The sequence below is a fragment of the Cervus canadensis genome, chromosome 4 (assembly GCF_019320065.1).
Source record: "Cervus canadensis isolate Bull #8, Minnesota chromosome 4, ASM1932006v1, whole genome shotgun sequence".
Lineage (NCBI taxonomy): Eukaryota > Metazoa > Chordata > Mammalia > Artiodactyla > Cervidae > Cervus > Cervus canadensis.
This window is the reverse complement of record NC_057389.1, coordinates 50279074-50295323: the sequence shown is the minus strand read 5'-3', so window position 1 is coordinate 50295323 and position 16250 is coordinate 50279074. Positions and strand designations below refer to the sequence as shown.

General features: G+C 45.2%; 1 protein-coding gene across 3 annotated transcripts in view; it reads right to left on the bottom strand.

Annotated features, from left to right (window-relative positions):
- DPYSL3 (dihydropyrimidinase like 3) overlaps window positions 1–16250 on the bottom strand; it is a 117351-nt gene that overhangs the window by 50920 nt on the left and 50181 nt on the right. Inside the window, exons 1-2 of one of the 3 annotated variants that reach the window (XM_043465067.1) lie at window positions 15618–15756; window positions 15300–15508 (exon numbers count right to left, since the gene is read on the bottom strand). The exons of 1 other annotated variant lie outside the window; for it this stretch is intronic. In XM_043465067.1, the coding sequence (XP_043321002.1) occupies window positions 15300–15508; window positions 15618–15753 (345 nt within the window). In that variant the 5' untranslated portion in view covers window positions 15754–15756. Of the gene's footprint in view, window positions 1–15299; window positions 15509–15617; window positions 15757–16250 lie in introns of those variants that run through there. One more of the 3 variants, XM_043465068.1, reaches the window with a different exon arrangement.

The window sequence follows — 16250 nt, the reverse complement described above, 5'->3', positions numbered from 1 at the left end:
AACCTGCAAACCCACAGCTCTGCTTTCATTTGATGAATAGGTGGTTAAGCAGTATTTCTGACTCTTTGACTATTTTTGAAGCCCCAAACTTCTCCAAGTTCTATTGACAGAGAAAACTGCAGACACTCCTGAGAACAAAGACTTCAAGAGATCAGGCAGACCTTGAATGAAAGGAAACTTTGAAATAAATACAATCAAGGCACCACTTGAAAATGATCAGAACTCGAAAACGAGATGAGTAGGCAGTTAATCCTATAAGAAAAGGATTCTTCACCTTCAAGGCAGATCCAAGGCTTACCCAAAAGGTACCTCCTGGAATATACTCAAGACTGCTTTCTATTTGGAAAAGCCATGCTGACATTACAGGAACTGATTCTCTGTGCCTGGGGGCCCACCGACTTCACCCTTACCTGCGAAGCCATGAGTCACAAGCTTCCCTTCCCAGTGGTCACTAGCTCACATTCTGGGATTCTAACATCAGAGAACCGCCTTCTTTGGAATAGTTCCACACTAGTCCATTCTTTTATGACATGTCTCTGCTCAGGAATGTTTCCAAAAGTGCCTGGGCTGCTGAAGTTTACAGTTGCAGGTATCTTCTGCATACTAGAGTAAGATGTACACTGTGACAGGTATTAAATTGTGTCTAAAAAATAGCACGAGTTACAACTTTTGTGAGTCTTTACAAGTATCTCAGAAGCAGCAGGTTTTCATCTGTGTGTTAGGACTTGTGTCCATTGTCCCACGTCTTTTCATCTTTCATTGATCATTTCATTCACTTGAGATTAGATCATGAGACAGATAGTTTAGCTGTCTTTTTTTTATTTTTAATTTTTTAATTGAAGTATAATTGATTCAAAATATTGAGTTAGTTTTGGGCATACAGCATAAGTGATTCACTTTGCTACACAGCAGAAAACAATACAATGTAAATGCAACGATACCCCAATAAAATTTTTTTTGAAGATGCAGTACATTTACTCAATGGAATATTATTCAGCCTTAAAGGAATGAAATAGTGTCATTTGCAGCAACATGGATGGACCTAGAAAATACTATGCTTAGTGAAATAAGTCAGAGAAAGATAAATATTAGATGATATCACTTATAGAACCTAAAAAATAATACAAATGCATCTATATAAAAATAGAAACAGATTCACAGACTTAGTTGTCTTCTGATAACCCTGTTTCCTGGACACCTGTCCTCCCCAGACTGCTTACTGAGGAAAAGCACATGAGTTTAAGGTAAAGGAACAGTGTGCCTTTTCATTCATTCACTTACTTATCCATTCATTCCTTCGTGTAATGTTTGTAACGGCCTCCCATTCACAGTACTAAGGACACACAAGTGACCAAAATTAAATCCCTGACATGACAACTGTAGCAGTTGAAACAGCAAAGATTAAGTCAGCTACTAACTAAGTAGTGTAATTTCAACAGTGATAAGCGACACTTAGAAAGGTGAGGGGGTGGTGGAGGCTTGGAATGGTCTGAGACTGCTTCTTACTAGGTTTTCAAGAAAAGGCACATCTAAGAAGCTGTCTGCGGAACTGAGCTTCACAAATACTCCTAGAAAAGACTGCTCCCCTCTCCAAGGGTGCAGAGAGTACAGGAGCTCTGAGCTGCACACGTTAGGTGTGAGAGAGAGAGAGAGAAGGGAGGATGGCTGATGCCAAGACCCTGGAGGCAGTGGAGATAGTAGGGGCCAGGCCACGTGGAACCTTGAGCACCACTGTCTGGGTGCTATTCCAAGTGCAACAGAGTTTGTTTTGGCTATGTTGGGTCTTCACTGCATTACGTGGGTTTAGTTGCCCTGAGGCACAGGGGATCTTAATTCCCTGACCAGGAATCAAACCCATGTCCCCTGCACTGGAAGTCAAATTCTTAACCACTGGACCACCAGGGAAGTCTCTGAAACAAATTTTTGACCTGGGGAGTGACTTGATCTGATTTACAGTTTAAAGGATCACTTCGCTCATGCATGAAGAAATGACCCGATGGCTAGCAACACGGGGACACTGAGACCAGTGGAGGGTCCCGCAGTAAGGTGATGGAAGCTCTGGCAAGGTGGTGGTGGCAGGGATGAAAAAATGGGGAAAAGTGGCTGGATTCAGGGTCTCTTTGAAAGATAGAGCCCAATAAGTTACACAGTGGGTATATTGCTGGGCTGGGCCTTATCCCCAGGATCTGCTGTAAGCAAAGCCCAGCCACCTCTCAACTTGCTTATATCTTCTTACTGATAAAGTCCATGTAAGTTTGAAAGTGTTAGTTGCTCATTTCCAACTCTTTGCGACCCCATGGACTATAGCCTGCCAGCCAGGCTCCTCTATCCGTGGGATTCTCCAGGCAAGAATACTGGAGTGGTTGTCATTCCCTTCTCCAGGGGATCTTCTCAGTCAGGGATCGAACCCAGGTCTCCCACATTGCAGACAGATTCTTAACCCATGTGATTTACCAGGGGGACATGAGAGTAAGTTTAACCCATATGTTTAAGAACAATAGACCACACTACCTTAAAACAGGGAGGACACTGCTGCAAGAGAGTTGTCAATGTTCAGTAGTTAAAGCACCTTCTATTTCCCATATCCTAACAAGTGATTTTACCAGCAGCTCAAGTTCATTTGATTTTTAGGTTGATTACACATTTATCAGGTCTCTTTTCAGCAATAAGACCTGGCAGACCAGAGGTTAAGACTCCACACTTCCACTGCAGGGGATGCGGGTTTGATTCCTGGCTGGGGAGCTAGGACCCTAAGTGCCATACCAAAATCAGTAAGTAAATAATAAAAATAAAATATGCAGTGGTAAAATTCTGGCACAGACTGTTTCCATGCCTCTTCGTGTTATAGATGTATGTATGGGTCTGGTTTCCTGCCTTAGCAAATGTGACCCAGCGTGGGTAACTGATTCTCTTCTGATGGGTCAGATTTCTTTTGGGCCTAGGGTCCATCACTGTGAACATGAATTTTTCATTGTGTGGAGAATGTGGTTTCATTTTGACATGTGAACCCACGGGGAAGAGTGCAGTGATACTCAAATATGTTATCTTAAAATTTCCCTGATCTCCATTTTTATCCTAAAATCAATGGCCAAATATTTCCTGATCAATCGATCAAGTGGATTCCAGCTGACTGAAATTTTTCCCTTCCTATCTTTAAGCAACTTCCTAACAATGGTTACTAAATAGCTCAGGTCAACTTCAGTATAATGGATGAAGGATTTAAAGTCAGGCAAGGAGATAAATTTGGATGAAACTTACCAGTTAGTTAATAAATATATACCTTTAGATAAGTTAAATGTCTGAGCCTCAGTTTCCTCATCTATAAGGTGGAGCTAGTAGTAACTATACTTTAGGTATGTTATAGCATGAAACGAGATGCCATATATAAAATTATGATTGAAAATCAAGTTAGTACAGACTTTGGCATGGCATTATTTCTTTAAAATACTAATTACCTGGGTTTCCCTTTCCTGTTCACTATGAGCTTTACAAATCTGAAATTTTGAATTTTTTTTTTTGAAATTTTGTATTTTAAATGTCATTGTTCTTACCTTCCCTCCATATTAGTTTGCTGCTGCCACGACAAAGTGCCGCAGACTGGTTGCCTTAAACAATACACATTTATTTTCTCACAGTTCTGCAGGCTCCAAGTCCAACATCAAGGTGTCAGGAGAGTTAGTTCCTTCTGAGGCCACCCTCCTTGGCTTGCCCAGTTTCTCCTCCCTGTGTCCTTCTCTGGGTGTCCATGTCCTAATCTGTTCTTGTAAGACACCCATCACACCAGATCAGAGCCCACTCTGACGAATTCATTTCACTTAACTATTCTTTTAAAGGCTCTATCTCCAAACACAGTTACATTTTGAGGTACTAGGGGGTAAGAACTTAAACACATGAATTTCAAGTGGATACAAATCTGCTCATAACACACCCTTCACACTTTACCCCTGAAAAAAAATTGTGAGATAAGCACTGAACCAGAGCAAAGGAAATGAGTCCTTTGCCTCATGTTTTCAAAAACTATATCTCTGCATGACCTCTGGCAAGTTATCTTCCCTCTTTAGTCCACATTTTCTCAATCCTTAAAATAAGAGGGTTGGAATGATGCATCTCTTATTTCTCTTCCTGGTCTTTACCAAGCAAAGTTAAGTTGATTTCTCACAGCAAAGAATCTGAGATAGAGCATGCAATGAAATAACTGGAATGACAACACAACAAAACAAAAACATACCTTCTTTGTGGAATAAACCTAGGATGGATTTTTCTAGAAGCAGAAGAGGATTACATCAATTGTTCTAAAATGTTTTAGGTTGCTTCAAGCCCTTTCTAAGGCCATAATTTAAACCAACTTAGTTGGATAAACCAGAAACTCCACTCTGAATTTATCAATCTCCCCAAACAAAGTAATCGCATCAAGATATGGGACACAGATTGGCTTGGGGGGGAAAGAGAGTATAATTTCAAGTAAAGTTCTCCTTGAAAGAATTAAGGGGGGAAATTTTTAAAAAACAAACACACATATACACAGAAAATGTAAAATTAAAACCAGCTTCCAAGCTTATAGGTTAAGCCATTAAGGAGGAAGGGAAAGGCAAACAGGCATATTTCCTCTCCAGCTGCGTAGCTTTCTGTCCTGAGACACGGTATATCTCTACAGATGTCAGCAGCCTCAGCAAGGCAGGGAGGTAAGCACGGGTGGTGGTGAAGGAACAAACATGTGCTCACGGGGAGAGCGGGAGAAAACAGAGAGGGACAGCAGAGTTTTCCCCCTGAAAAAAGCAAAACTGCTGGATCAAGTAGAGTGACGACAAGACTATAAGACTAACATCAAACATACTGGGACTCAAGTCAGAATCTAACACAAGCTGAGCAACTGTGGGCAAGGTACCCAACTTAGCATGGGGTAACTTTCAACTTCAGCTAAAAAACAGCAACTGAAAACACAACCCATTTCATTTTTTGCTGCTGAATACAAGGTCTCAGAAATAATAGAAAATTCAAACAAAACGGAATTGACTGAAGCACTGAGAACGATATGTAGGTATTTGAAATTGTTATGTAAAAACAGAGTTGCCATGTGATCCAGCAATCCCATTCTCAGGCATATATTTGGACAAAACTGTAATTCAATAAGATACACGCACCCCCAATGTTCAAAGCAGCACTAATCACAATAACCAAGACATGGAAGCAACCTAAATGTCCACTGGCAGATGAATGGATATGGAAGATGTGGTACATACATACAACGAAATACTACTCACCCATAAAAACAGTGAAATTATGCCATCTGCAGCACCATGGATGGACTTAAGAGATTACCATATTAAGTGAAGTAAGTCAGAAGAAGACAAATACAATATGCTTATATGTGGAATCTAAAATATGACACAAACGAACCTATTTACAAACAGTAACAGACTCACAGACATAGAGAACAGACTTGTGGCTGACACAGCGGAGGGGGAGGGGAAGTGGGGGAAAGGAGAGATTAGGAGTTTGGGATTAGCAGATGCAAACTACTATATATAGGATGGATTAACAACAAGGTCCTACTGTACAGTGCAGGGAATTATATTCAGTAACCAGTGATCAACCATATCGGAAAAGAATACAAAAAGAATATATATATATATACACACACATATATGTATAACTGAATCACTTTCCTGTACGGCAGAAATTAACACATTAACACATTATAACTCAACTATACTTCAATTTTAAAAAAGAATAAAATTATGGTGTGAAAGAATATTTAAAACACGGAAAGATATCATGTCAAAATACATTGTAGAATGAAAAGTAGTACATAAAATAGGATGAATGAGATGCCGTGTTATTTTAATAAACAGTATATACAGTATAAAGAAAACACTTTAAATGGGTATACTCTATAATTTCACTTATTTTTATTGTCTTCATTTTTTTTTTTTTTTGGTAAAGCTTTCTATGAACATCATGGTTTTTTTTTTTTTGTCATAAGTAGGGGAAAAAACCTACTCGTTTTGTAAAATTTCAGTATCCTACAGTAAACCAGAGAGTAGAAAAAGCTCTAATTCAGTCTCAAATTGAGGTTTTAGTTTCCTCACCTGGAAGGGGAGACTAGACTGAAAAATGTTCTTAGGATCTTCTGATTCCCTGAGTTTTACAGAGCCCCATTAAGTCAACACTTCAGCGGGCTCTTGCTTAGGATTTATTAAAGAAGCTGGGGAGGCGGGGGGTGGCGGCATGGGACACAGAAGGAGAAGGAGGCATTCAAGTCCACGTGAAGAAGAGCCCCCTCATGGGTATCCTTTGCTAATTCAATGCACAACAGCCCTGAGTGCTGAGCGTGGCAGGCACCTCCCTGGAAAGCCGGCTGTGTTTAAGCACAACCGTGAGGAGCTGCTCCTAACAAGCCTGGAAGCCAGGCTGCTCCGAGGGAAGGCTGGGGAGCTTACGGAACCAGTCAGGGCTCCGGCGTCCAAACCCACACAGAGAAGGGGACCCACTGTGCTTCCGATCTCTCATAACCTGCCCCTCAGGAAAGAGGTGTGGAGAAGGACTTAACCACGCCTGCAGTAACTAACTCCAATTTGGACAGATGTGTCATGACTCCATAGGTACAAGAAGATAAAAGAAGGCAGAATTTAAGGCAGCGCTGTAGAATGGGGTTAAGAATGTGGTTCTGAAGTCAGTAGGAATTTTGGTTCCACCACTGAAAGGCTTCTGTGATCTTAGGCCAATTGCCTGATCTCTCGCAGTTTCCTCAACAATAAAATGGGAAGACCTCGTTGGAAAGCCATCTACCTAACTGAGTGGTTTTGAGGATTGCCTGAGATAAGGAATAAAAAGCACTTAATACAAAATATGGTGAAATTGGTTTACTCGCTAAGTTATGTCCGACCCTTGCTATCCCATGGACATTTCCCAGGCAAGAATACTGGAGCGGGTTGCAGGTTGCCTTTTCATTCTCCAGATTTTCCCAACCCAGGGATCCAACCCGTGGCACCTACATAAGAGGCAGAGTCTACCGCTGAGCCACCAGGGAAGCCATAATACAGGATAAAAAAATGCTAATTCTTCTTATTTTCATATGCTCCTGTGACAAGCATCACATTGCCAGGCAGAGATGATCGTTGGCAAAATATTCATTCAAAAAAGGAAAAGGTATTATCATACCTGATTAACTATATATGACACATCTTTATACACATAGTACTTCAAATGCAGTATTTTAGATTATATGAATATACTTTAATTTTCTCCTTCTACCTCCCCTTATAGATGCTCCCCTTTAAAGGATCTAATGATTATAGTTACACGTAGATCATTGGGACTATCGATTGTATGACTTACAACCAGAGATAAGCTCGGAAAAATGTGTTTTAGCTGTCCCCACCCCTCAAACCAAAAATGAATTTTAGAATAAAAGCTAAGAACAGAAATATAAGGAAGTGAAAAGGGACTTCCCTGGTGGTCCAGTGGTTAAGAATCCACCTTCCAATGCAAGGGTTGCAGATTCAATCCCTGGTTATGGAACTAAGATCCTACATGCCTCAGGGCAACTAAGCCCACAAAAACCACAACTAGAGAGAAGCCCGTGCACTGCAACAAAAAAGATCTCTAATGCTGCAACAAAGATCCCACGTGCCGATGCAGCCAATAGATAAATAAAAGTTAATATTCTACAAAGTTGTCAGTGAAAGAGAAGATGATGTAGAAGCACAAATGTATACATGTTCTGATCATCTGCTCACTTGACATTATTCCTGCAAAGTAAATGTTAAATAAATGCACCCATTCATTCAATAAATGTTGACAGAGGGCTTAAAATGTGCCAAAGGAAAAGTGATAGAAATTCAGTGACAATGAAACTAAAACCCACCCCTACCTGAAGGAGCATCCACGACATTATTTGGCCCTTGGGCGGGAGGCTATTTCCATTGGACGGGAGCCACCGCATTTCAGATACTGGCAGGAGCAAGTGAAAAGAGCTTGCAGAGCATCTATAGACTCGGAGCTGTTCCCTGTTGGCTTGCTTGTTTATCTGACCAGTCTAGTTTTGGGGCAACTGGCGCCTTTGTGCCTTTATCAATGGCAGCCTTATCCAGAAGAGACACCATACATGCCAACAAATGAATCATGGCATCATTTTAATGATACTCATTGGAATGAATACTAAAGATCTGCTAAGGAAAGGACCTATCAGTCATCGTCATTCCATTGCTCTCTTGCACAGTCTATTAACCAAGTTCCCTCCCTGAATGAGAAACAGGCTAAGGTTTTAAGGAGAAAAAGCAACCAAAGACCCTTCTATCCAACACAGACGTTGGCTGCTCCCACTAAATTTAAGCCAACGACTACTGCCCTCATTCACTTGCTCGCTGCTTTCTCTTCCCTTCCGGGGAGGGATCAGAGCTCCTCTCTTCCAATTTAGAACACAGCATAGACGGCTGACCATAATCTCAGGAGAAAACAGAAGACGAAATAAAGGCTCACAGGGTCATTGGCACTGGCAGGGACTCAAGGACCATCTAGTTCGATGCCCTCATCTGACTGATGCGGAGTCTGAGAGGGATAATAAGGTTCTCCCAGAGTCACAGAGAAGTCAGAGGTAAGGGCTGCCTGAACCACAAAGTGCCAACACTCCATCAGGGGCTTCCTGCCTTTTCCTGTGTCATCAACAAGAGGGTTCCTCTGCTCTACCCACCAGAGGAACCCCTCTCTTAAAATCTCATTTTATCTTTGAAAGCTCACTTCCCAGCCCTTCCACAGAGAAAAAGACTAACGTAGCCAAGAGAACTGTGCCCTTGAATTCCAGATGTCCCCTACGTTCCCGGACCATTCCTAGGCAGACCTCCCCATCTGGCTTAGAGTGCTGGGCGTGTGCTGCGTTCCCGGGCCCTGCTGAAGGAGAACAGAGAGCCTGGCGCCTTCTGTGTCTGGGAAGAGGACAGGGACAAAGATTGCGAAGGAACCTTGGGCCCAGATCTGTACTTACGCAAGATGGGTTCCACCCGACACTCACACATGCTCCTGGGGGGAAGCCAGAAGCTAACTCAGACAGCGGGCAGAGCAATGCACGAGTCACTACTGGGGGACTCAGCTGATCCAACGGTGATAGGAGAGCTCCTGGCCTGACCATCCCAGCCCTGCCACTGTGTGAACACTGGCCCCACTAGTGAGCTAACAGGTGTGGCTAGCTGGTGGCAAGGCCGTGGGGACAGTCATCTGTGAATCCGGAATTACTGCTTTCCTGCCTGTGAACTGACTCATCCCTGGAGGGATCAATCCCAGAATCTTGCTTTCGTGGCTGTGTGACTTTGGTCAAGGTACTTAATCTCTCAGAGCCTCTATCCAGAACACAGAATGATGGTTACCCATTGGAGCTAGAGGAGCTGCTGCGAGTCAAATGAGATAATCCATGTCACTTGTGCTAAGGCTCTCAATAAGTGGTAATGATAAATATATAATAGCTCCCCTAGGCTTAGTCCAAGCACTAAGTCCCCTATAATCTAGTTAACAGGAGAAATGTTCCCCCAGAGAAGTAGTTTTGGTACTAGACACCACGTACAGCCTAGGGTCAAAGAAGAGGCCAAGTTGAAGGGCTCATTCTAGTCTACCAAACTATCTTTTGGTGTATTACATATGTATCATCATCTATTTCACAATGAATATATATGAAATAGACACATACTGAATTTGATGAAAGGGGGATTTCACAGTAGAAGAGTCTGAAAACAGGGGAACCTCTTTCTCTGGGTTGTCCAGGGTCATTCTCATTTATTTCCCTCTAGCTACAGAAAATGTGAGAAAAGGTAAACAGCACTGACTTGAGGAGGGAGTGACCAGGGAGAGGCCAGTCCTTCCATTAGCATCTGTCCCTAGAGGGGATGGCATATTTACATTTACATTACATTATTTATATTTACATTTCCACTTCTTTTCTGATTACAAGCAGTGATTTAATCAAAGAGAGGCACATTTATCTCCTAGGGAGACATTCCTACTGTTGTAAGCATTTTGCGATTTTTTTCAAATATAATAAGCAGACAAACAGTTCTAGGAAATATGTCAATGGGTAAAGAAGAGAGCGCCCTTTAGGACATGAAGACTTTTTCAGTTCTTTCTCAACTCTACTATTTTTTCCCTAATTAAGGAGAAAGGACAGAGAAAAAGCCATTCAACTGGGAGTTGTGAAGAAATTGCTAGAAAGGGTATCCATAACCTGTGTCAGTGTAGGCTAGAAGCCGATTAGGACTGAAAGCAATATAGTTCATCCTAAATAAGGAAAATGCCCTTTCTTTAGGTTAACAGAGAATCTCTGTATCAAAGTCCAAAGGCAGTCTAATAGCCTCGAGTAGCTTGTCAGAAACGAAAGGTAAGCATATTTCTGAGAAACACCATAACACAACTAAACCAGAAAACACACTTTGTTTCAAACATTGTGCTGATTTTCGTTTGTTTTTGAAAATGTTTATTGAAACACTGATTCCTAAAGTAGTCTCTTAATAAGCTAGACCTTTGTCAATCTTCCTTTCTTAATTTCCCCATTCCAAAGTAGTTAAGACTTTAAAATAAATGTTTCCCAGCTTGAATACATCTGGGGTTCAGAGACCATTGTCCACAGTCACTCAGTCATCTGAGCCTTTCAAGAGCCCAGTGAGATAAGAAGGGAGGATTTTTATTTGTACATTGACAGTTCAACTACATAGACTTGAATCCTCAGAAAAATCTATTTCTCCAGAATTCCCCCAAGTGCCCAGCTGGCTCAGTCACAGCTGCTCATAGTCAGGGCTCTCTTTATCCACCTGAGGCATTTCACTAGTGTTTGAGCAAGAAGAATACCCTGGCTGCGAGTCACCACAAACCTGTCCAAAAAATAAAGTAACACATGAATAACCCAGGCAGGGCTTGATTTTCACGATCAGATATTTAAGATGCTTCCCATTTCTAAGTCTTTGATATTTTTCCTGTCCTTTCTCTGCAACTTCCCTTCCAATACACCTTACACCGATCAAGCTGGTTTTGAGTGACATCTTTTCTTTTGGTCTCCCAAACTCTTGTCCTGCACCTCCTAATATTTGCATCTCCTAGTAATCCAAAGTGACACTTCCTGAAGCAAGAGGCAGAAACAGATCCAGGGATGGGGTTTCACTGGCCTCTTCCCCGGGTTGTAGTCTAGCCTAAGGCCCCCAGCTCAAGCACTGCAGAGATCTGGGTGTTCCTCCAGTTCACAAAGCTCCCTCACTTCCCCTCCCAAATAAAAAATTCCCATGACACTCACAATGACACCTTTCAAATGAGATCACAGGGCCCTGACTACACACCCTAGAGGTCAAACCTTCCAGGTCATGCTCCAGACAGAGTATGTGCCTTCCAGCAATTCTCAAACATCATACACATACACCCCAATCTCCAATGCAGCAGAAATGCATTAGCTGCAAGGTCGTATTTACAGAAATCCAGTTAGTATTTGCAAAAAGGCACTTCTCGGTGATTTGTCTCCTAGAGGGAGTTCCGGAGCTCTTAATCCACACCTTTCAATCCCCACTGCAGGTGCCTCTGCGAGGCAGGCAGCTGAGGCTGTGAGGTCAGAGGAGACCTGTGTTTGATTTCCAGCATTGCCTCCTATCCTCTGTGTGTGACTCTGGAAAACTGACTTCCTCTCCCTAGGTCTCAATCTCCTTAACTGTAAAGTGGGTTTTTGCAGAGACCCCGATAAGAGAATACCTGGAAAACACTGGAACTTAAGCATTAGATCTCCACCCACTCTCACTGCCAGCTTCAAGTTGTAGCCTCTCTCAGAAGAAAACAGAGTGTAACTAGCAAACTTTCTACCTGTAGAGTCGAGACGGTCAGCTACCATCCCTCAAGTTTACATTTATTCAATGTAAAAAATAAGAGAGACCATGTTATAGGATCTAAACCATTTGCCCCATTGTCACCTTCTCAGAATGATGGTCAGGGTGGAGCCACCAAGACCAGTGGGGCAGTGAGGCACTTTGATTTCAGTCAGGTGTGGAGGTTTGAGTCCTGCCCAGAATACTTGTTATATCTCTGATCCTGGGCAGAGAAAAAAAAAAATCTATACAGCAGAGATAACGATAGTACCTCTCAGACAGTGTTGATTTGAGGGATTAAATGAAACAATGCATGTAAGGTACAATATCTGAAACCAAAGAGACACTCAGTCAGTATGAGCTGTTCTTGGTAGGAGCAATTTTTAGTTCATGTATTGATTTAACCGATTCTCATTAGGCATCTGTATGCGAGGAACTGTGTGAGACAGACAGAGGTGGATGACAATACCAGGTCCCTGCTCCGACTGGTGGGACCACCCAAACTGCTGTCTCTGACATTTAGAAGCAAGGGCTAGTGTTGGGATAAGTACATGCAGGTCACGCAGGAGGGTGACCTGAGAAGAACAATGAGATCTGGGGCTGGAGCTACTCCCAGGGAAAGCTCCAGCCAATTATACCAGCGACAGAGAAATAACCCCTTCCAGGAAACCAATAAACACAGGGTAGTAGCAATGCTTTCCTCTCAGGAGGGCAGCAAGAAGGAAGGAAAAACCGAAAACAAGCAAACAGACAAAACCTGCCTATGTCCCCCAAACTGTGGCAGAGGGTGGTGCCTGTGATAACAGAGGTGCCCGGCAAGGAAGACTGCCCCCACCGGCCTCAGATTACAGGGACATTTTAGCTACTGGGTGGGGCAGTCTGCACAGAAAGGACTACAGAGGATAGGAAATTAAGTCAAATTCCGCAATCTTACCATTTAAAATTTGGACTAGATGTGACAGCAGGGGATATATGTTATATTTAGATCTTTAATCATATTTTCTGTGAATATATAGACCTAAGTCCATATTTTTATGTTTTTACCTATACCTAGTTAGCCTCTGGTAGTATGTCGATAACTATACTCTTCTTTGGACAGGCAAGAGTACAAGAATTACAACATTTTCTTCTAAAATAGAATCCGTGTTCTAAGAAATACAAACACAAAGCATGAGAAAAACCGACAAATGGATTCCTTCCCCCAAAGATCAAAAGCCCCCTCCTGCCTTGCCCTTTTGCCTCTCCCCACCCCACATCCCTCTCAACAATGAATGCAAGGCAGACTGGCTCGAAGAAATTCACAACCTCCGTCTATTGCCGTTCAGTTGCCGTAGGCACAGCCCGGGTTTCGCCGTGGAGGCTGCTATGCAGCGCCACGCCCCACGCGCAGAGAAAGGATGGAAGCCACGCTGAAAATGAAGGATGCGCCCCAGGGAAGATCATCCAAGCGGGAACAAAAGGGAGCCCCCTGCAAACTGGGCCCTGGGATTGGGGCACCGACACATTTACAGGGGCTTGTAAGGCTATTACCCTACGGGCTAAACGTCTATATCTTTCCTTAAAGGTGGTTTAAGTGATACCTAGACAAATGGGCGTGGCCCCCAATACCAGGGCACAGGCTGAATCTAAGAAGAACCACTGAGGTCAGACTGGGAAGGAAAAAATAATCTGTTCTCCGCTTATCCCGAACAGAAACGGGCAAGTGCACACTGGATACACAGCAAGTGGCATATTTACAGCCTAGCGTCACATGAGAGCGTGGTTCATCTCTCCAGAGTTAGGGAAATAAGTAGAAAAATTGTGCTTTTGTCCCAATCAGTTTTAAAAAAAGTATCACCACAGTTTTTTGCAAAGCCAATTGGCACCGAGAAAATACTGTGAATTATTAGAAAAGACTCACTATGTCTTTATAATAATGTGAAATCAACCCTATCAGGTAGTGGTCAAGGAGGATGGGTTTAAGCCCAGTGCCTCTACCTGGGGACAGAATCCCCACCCATCCCAACTCTATCCCCCGGAGAGTGTTCCTCCCCTGGGACCGGGTGGACAGCAGGTAGGGGTGTGGCGCATGTGCGTCCAGTGAAGCTCAGGTGGAAAAGGTAGGATACTGCAAGAGAAATAAACCACCTGACAATAAAGTGCCAAAAAAGCAACAAGAGCTTCCTCCTGCCTGCAGAGGGGAAGGTCCTGGACAGCAATCAGGTTGTTCCAAGCCTAACGGGAACAAGTGCAAACAGACTCGTGCCCACAGCAAAACCTAGTGGATGGGGCAGATGAACTGCAGAAGCAGGTACATCCCTGCCCTAGGGCAGCTGCAGAGCCTCCCAGGGGCCAGCTCATCACTTCCTTTGTTCGTCGTGCAAAGATGGAGTAGCCACACGTTCCCCTACTACACACTACACACACACACACACACACACAACTCATTCGCTACAGACAAAGCACAACCGCTCAACTAACAAATGTCAGTGGGTTTTCTGTTGCTTTTGTCTTGCCCTTTTAAAAAAACTGTCCATTCCAGCCTGTCGTGCGTCCTTTCCAGGGGTGGGGGTGGGCGTCATTTCAGCGCTTTCTGGAGAAATCCCAGACCCGGGCGCGGTATTTTTGCCGTGAGAGCTGCTTGCCGGACGCCAGCGAAAATGAGGCTTCTCTACCAGGTAATGGCACATCCCCGCTCCACCCCGCCCTAGGGGCTCGCCCAGCGCGTCTGACACCCGCCGGCTGCAAGGCTCGGCTCTGCACACAATGGCAGATGGACGCGGCGTGCACACAGCACGCGCCTGCCACCGCAAACTAAAATGTGCTCTAAAAACTCAGCCTTTTCTTGGGGTGAAGGGGAGAAATTACAGGGGAAAATACAAATGCATCAAGAGCCAAAAAAAGTTGGTTATTCTCACTACAGCCACGTTAGCTGTCCAGTCCCGAGTATGACGCACCGAGATATGAACTGGGGTTAATACAAGCAAGCCGTGGCCAAGGTGAGGACGGATGGTCAGGCACCCCATCAGAGCCACGGGGCTGGAGCTCAGAGAGGGGCGCGGTCGGGCTAACTAAGACCTCTGGGGAAAGGTGTCATTTCTCCATGCTCCACCCCGCCAAAAAGGAACCTTCTACAAAAAAAATCACCTGGGGCAACTCACATGGACGACCCCGGTGGCGCGGGGGTCGACGGAGGGCCTGTTATTCGGGAACTACCGAGCGGTGGGCAAGGAAGATAAACAACCCAAAGTTCTCCACGCCACTGTCACTGTTTGGGTTTCCTCTTTGTTTGGTTTTCCCCAAACCCCAGGGTCGCCCCGTCTGGGTGGCGCCCCGCCGCGCCGGCTGGACTGACCGCCACTCTCCACCCCCTCGGACCCCGGGTCCCGGTCCCTCCCTGGGGACTGGCCCGGGGACGCCAGCGGGATCCAAGCCCCTGCAGAGCAGCCGGGAGCGAGCCAGCGAGCGAGCGAGCCGGAGTGGCGTCCGACTCACCGTGATGCGCGGGATGTTCTTCTTGCCTTGGTAGGACATGGTGGCGCGGCGGTGGCTGCAGCAGCTGCCTGCCTCCCTCCTCCTTCTGCTCCTGCTCGCCCGCGCCTTCCTCAGCGCACAGCGCCCCGAGATCAGGTGGAGCGAATGGTGCGCTGGCCGCGGCCGCCGCCTCCTCTCGCCTCCGCCCCCCTCCCGGTCTCCCGCGGCGGCTGCCAGAGACAATAGTAAATCTCCCTGGTCCCCCTTTTCACCCCCGACCTCCCTCCCGCTCCACACACACACACACACACACACACACACACACACGCACACACACACCCTCCTCACTCGCGTTCACGCCCGGGCTTTTTTTTTTTTCCTTTTGCGGTACCAGCTGGGACCCCGTAAGACAAGAATGGCTGATCCGCGACTCCTCCCTCTTCTCTCTTATCCCTATTGATTTTCCTCTTTGCATCTGCCTCACCCACTTTTTCTTTTTCTTCCTTTTTTTTCCTTCTGGTGACTTGCGAGTGCAGCAGTCAGCCTGCTCCACCGCCACCAGGGGGCGCGAGGGACTGTTCGGGGCGGGGATACTGCAGTCCCCAGTGTCGGCAGAGAAGCACCAGCGTCGCCCGCTCGTCCCCGCGGGCCAAGCCCACGCCTCCGACCTGACTCTGATCCGATTTCCCACCTTCCCCACCCTCGTTTCAGAAAGGAGACGGCTCCGGGCTTCTCTTCGGGCACCCGCTCTCCTCCGCCACCCTGCGGGCTGAATGCGGCAGCCGCCGCCTTTGTTACCACGGAGGCCGGGCGCCGCCTCTGCTGGTCACCGAGTGTATCAACAGCCGGCGCGATCCCCTTAGAAAGCCGAGAACCGCGCCGACTGCGTGCAGCCTGGCCAGCCGCTGCTATCCCGAGACCATGAAAATGGGGATCAAAAAATGCGAAGTAACCCTCACTCTCGGAGGGTTG